Raw genomic sequence first — 4,737 nt, forward strand, 5'->3', positions numbered from 1 at the left:
ATGTTCCATTACTCCCAGTACAGCTGGCCTTGGTGAGCTCCCATTAGATCAGTCCCACCGTCTCAGTGGGTGAACGCACCCCTCGTGATCCCAACCTCCCTGTTCATGCTCTCCCTCCTTCCTCTCCTCATTTGGACCTAGAGAGCTAAGTCCAGTGCTCCAATGTGGGTCTCTGTCTCTATCTCCATCCATCGCCAGATGAAGGTTCTATGGTGATATGCAAAATATTCATCAGTATGGCTATGGGACAAGGCCAGTTTAGGCACCCTCTCCTCTGTTGCCCAGGTGTTTACTAAATAGTGGTTCCCATAATGCTTTTTATTTATCATTGTTATTAACCCTCCTCTCATGAACTCCTTTCCCCCAGCCCCAGTTCCTATTCTCACTTAAGCCTCCATCATACTACTCATCATCTCTATTTTCTTCTTTTGACTCTCATTAGGAATCCTATCTATCTATGTATCTATGTATCTATGTATCTATCTTGAATATAGTATTCTGTCTGCATGTATGCCTGCACACCAAAAGAAGGTACCAGATCTCATTATAGATGGTTGTGAGCCACCATGTGGTTGCTGGGAATTGAACTCAGGACCTCTGGAAGAGTAAGCCAGTGCTCTTAATCTCTGAGTCACCTCTCCAGCTTTATCACCTCTATTTTTATATCACATGTATTCTGCTGTTTCTCAAAAATTCTTGAGAAAGTTTATCCAAATACAGATCCAATCAAGAAGAGGCAAACATATATGGACTTTAATGGTTTATTCTTAATTAATATTTTATTTCTATATTTGAACTTTCTTTTTCTTCATTGAGACCATGACAAATTTTTTGAAGGAATCACGGAAGGCTTGTCTCACTTGCTTATTTCTCAGAGTATAAATGAAAGGGTTCAACATGGGAGCAATTGATGTCATTAAAACTGCCACACCTTTATTGGTGCCCACAGATTCCTTTGCTGAAGGGTTGATGTAAATGAAAATACAGCTTCCATAGGTGATTGAAACTACAATCATGTGAGAAGAACAGGTGGAAAAGGCCTTTTTCCTTTGCTGGGCAGAGGGGAATCTTAGAATGGTCTTGATGATGTGTATGTAGGACAGAGCCACACACACGAGGGTCAGAATGAAAGTCAGCACTGCACAAACAATCACCAGTTGCTCTATCAACCAAGTGTCGGAGCAGGAGATCTTCAAGATAGGAGATGCATCGCAGACAAAATAATCAATGACGTTTGAGTCACAGAATCTCAAATTTAGGAACAGAGTCAATGGTGGGAATATGATCAGCAGGCCAGCCATCCAGCAGCAGAGAACAAGCTTCTGACACACCCTGCTGCTCATGATGGTGACGTAATGCAGGGGTTTGCAGATGGCCACATAGCGATCATAAGACATAATGGCCAGAAGAAAAAACTCAGTTACTCCAAAAACATCAGTAAAAAACACTTGAAGGACACAAATATTATAAGTGATTGACCTGTCTCCTGTTGCTATGTTGTACAAATATTGAGGGATACAGGCAGATGTAAATGAAATTTCTAATATGGAGAAATTTTGTAGAAAAAAGTACATGGGTGTTTTAAGGCGGGAATCTAATATAGTGAGGGATATGATTGTCAGATTCCCAGTTACGCTCAACATGTAGGCAAAGAATAGAAGCACAAAAATTGGAACCTGAAGTTGAGGATCATCTGTGAGTCCCAACAGAATGAAGGTGGTAATCGTGTTGTTTTTCATCACTGGCTACTGACTTATTCAGTCTTCATGTAAAATTTAGAGATGTCCTACTTGAAAAGTAGCAAAGCCAAAAAGCAGTGAGCAGAGAGTGTTACAGTAAACTTGTTCATGTATACTTTCTTCGGCAAGTGTTAGCTGGTACTGCCAATATTCCTGTGAGCTTAGTTATTCAACAATTTACTTTAGTCAATTGGTTTGACAGTTTGTGATACATTTTTAAAGAAAAACAAATAACTGTTGCAACATTAATATTCTTCATTTTTATGTTTGTAGTCTGTATCTAACTGAATCTTCCTATGGTGCTATATTTGATTCACAATGTGCTCTGATTCAATGAAAGCATTGTCTTTGTATGTCTATTTCTTCAACATTTGTACGGTTCACATTCAAATGCAATCATGCCTTTCCCAGAATATTTGATCCTCGATAAAATGTAACAGCTCATCTGGATTCCACAAACAGGCTGTGTTGCTTTAACTGTAACTTGTATTTTATATTTTGCCATGATAATTAAGTATGCATTTATGATGTATGTTTTCTGTTTTAAGTTGAAATTTCTACATTAGTCTATAATATCTTTGATTATTTTTATATTTCTTCATTAGTGTGCAATTGATACTCATTGTTTACTGGAATACACAATCAACTATATATAGAAAATGTTTGTTCCAAGCTGAGAAAAGGAAACATAAATCCTTTAAACTTTCAGTGTATTGAGTATCGAAAATACTTTAAAAACTTATCACTACTATTGAGTTCAAAATCAAGTTTAAATACTACAATGCTTTCTATGTGCTGACTCTGAATAACTACCTACTTTTGATATTTAGTTTGAATGTTGCTTTACTAAGAGCAGCCTTAAGGTCCGTTGTTTGCATTGCTCCTTTGTCTCCTGTGTCTACTTCGCATTCCCTCTGAGATAGCAAGCAGACTGAAATCACAGATAGTTCTACTTTTTAAAGCCAGGATGGCAACCAACAGAGTTCTAGATAGTAATCAAGGTGGAAGAAATAGTTTAGCAGCATATACATATCTATACCATGGACTTGCACACTGAAAGGGGCATTATATTCTTTCTGGGCGTCATCGTCAAATTGTGGTGACTGACTTAAACTTTTCTTTGTGTGTTTTGTATATGCACATGTGTGTATTTGCAGGTGTTCAGGTATTTATCTGAATGCACATGCATCTGGCGGCCAGAGGTCTACACCAGGCATCTCCTCTATTGCTCTCCATCTTATTTCTCGAGACAAGGTCTTTCACAGATCTGGGGCTTGCTGATTTGGCAGAGCTAGCTGGGCAGTGAACTCCAGGGGTTTTCCTAAGGATTGCAGGCACATACCACAGCACCAGCTTCTTATGTAGTTGCTGGGAACCTGCACTTGGGTCCTCACTGACAGAGCCATTAACTCAGCCCCTGTCATGGAGTGCACTTTTAAAATTTTGTGTTTTTTTTGTGTTTGATTTTGATATTTCTTTTTGCATTTGAACCAAGAGAGTTAGTTACTAGTGAATAAAGTTTTTGCTGCTTTTCATGCTTTTCAAAATGCTAAGCAGCATCTCCTCCCTACGTAAGCTGTCACTATAACTTTGTTACTGGCAATTTTTTAGTTTTCCTGAGACATCTGCCAGTAATGTATTCAAATCAGAAGTCAAGGAATTCACATTCCTTAATACATAATTTTCACATGCTATTTACAAAGTGATATGTGACAAATATTTTTGCATCTCCATAAATGCACTTAAGTCCAGTTAACTTACCACACTACATTTATGCTAAAAGTTAAGAACTCTCTTTAGTTGTATAAACTGTTATCTTTTCAAAGTTTCCCCTGTATTTAAAACAACATGAATGTTTGCCACCCTTTAAAGCTATTTCCTATAAGCTGTTAGTTATCTCTTTATTTTCTCTGACTGTTAAAATGTCTGCAAAGTGTATTTACATTTTTGCACAGTTTCCTAATCCTTAGAAATATAACCTTTATGAATAAAAGCTTCATTTCTTTATAACCTTTGTGTAACAGGGTATTGTCTTTGAATAAACTTTACGTAACTTTTTCTTGACCCATCAGTGTGGCCCTGTCACAGTACAGTGCTTGAATCACCACAGTAAATATCTTTAATATATCTTTTACCAAGATTTTTTTTTTTACATAATCTCATTATGAATGCCTGACTGACCTGGAACTCACTGTATATAGGCTGGTCTTGCCTCGAACTCATAGAGATCTGCCTGCTTCTGTCTCACTTGTGCTGTGATTAATGGTGTATACCTCAATGCCTGTTTTGTTTTGCTGTTTAAGATTTTTGGTGGTTTTCTTTGACATAGGTTCTGGCCTATCAGGTTTCCATTCATGAAATTACATCATGGCGTAGACAGTATTTTGGTTTCCATTTAAGGATTTCATTACTATTTCTTCCCTTACATTTTTCAATTTATGTTTCTTTAGTGGATAGTTTAGTGATGTATGAAAATAAGAGTTAATGACTCCCTAATTTTTGATTTAAAGCAACAGTTGCGCTATTGTTTTTCTCGGGTGACATTTTGTATAAGCAGTACATTTAATAAAGTATATTTTGATGCTTGAATGACCATCTCCAGTGTTTGAGTTACTCTTGAAAAGAAAGCAATTTTGTTTCCATATTCCTAATGAAAGCACATGCTATGTGAACAGTTGTTGTTTTGCCTTTAATACAGTCTCTGCATCAAGGAACGAGGACTACATCTCCTCTTAATTATATGGCAGGTTTACTGTCACCAGCAATGGGACCGAGAGCCAGCAGTGGTTTTTGAAGATCCATGACATTCCTGGGAACTATAGAAACTGAATGATTTTGCTCAACGGAATGCACTCTTTTCAGACGCCCTTTGGCTGCCAACCCAGATTCCCTAGTGTCTACTCCTGGAGTTAGTTTATGGTATCTTGCTTATTCCTCTACTGCTGTGCGATAGTCCTGGCAACAAAATGACCTTGGTTTATTCTACTACAACCATAAT

At 37.6% G+C, this 4,737-nt stretch overlaps 1 protein-coding gene across 1 annotated transcript; it reads right to left on the bottom strand.

Moving 5' to 3' along the window:
- Window positions 1-785: 785 nt before the first annotated feature.
- LOC148117746 (olfactory receptor 6C2-like) lies at window positions 786-1,739 on the bottom strand. The gene has a single exon (XM_087901919.1). The coding sequence runs from the start codon at window positions 1,737-1,739 to the stop codon at window positions 786-788; it is 954 nt and encodes a 317-aa protein (XP_087758045.1).
- Between the last annotated feature and the right edge of the window lie 2,998 nt (window positions 1,740-4,737).

Source organism: Myodes glareolus, chromosome 26, assembly GCF_982192425.1.
Source record: "Myodes glareolus chromosome 26, mMyoGla1.1, whole genome shotgun sequence".
NCBI lineage: Eukaryota > Metazoa > Chordata > Mammalia > Rodentia > Cricetidae > Myodes > Myodes glareolus.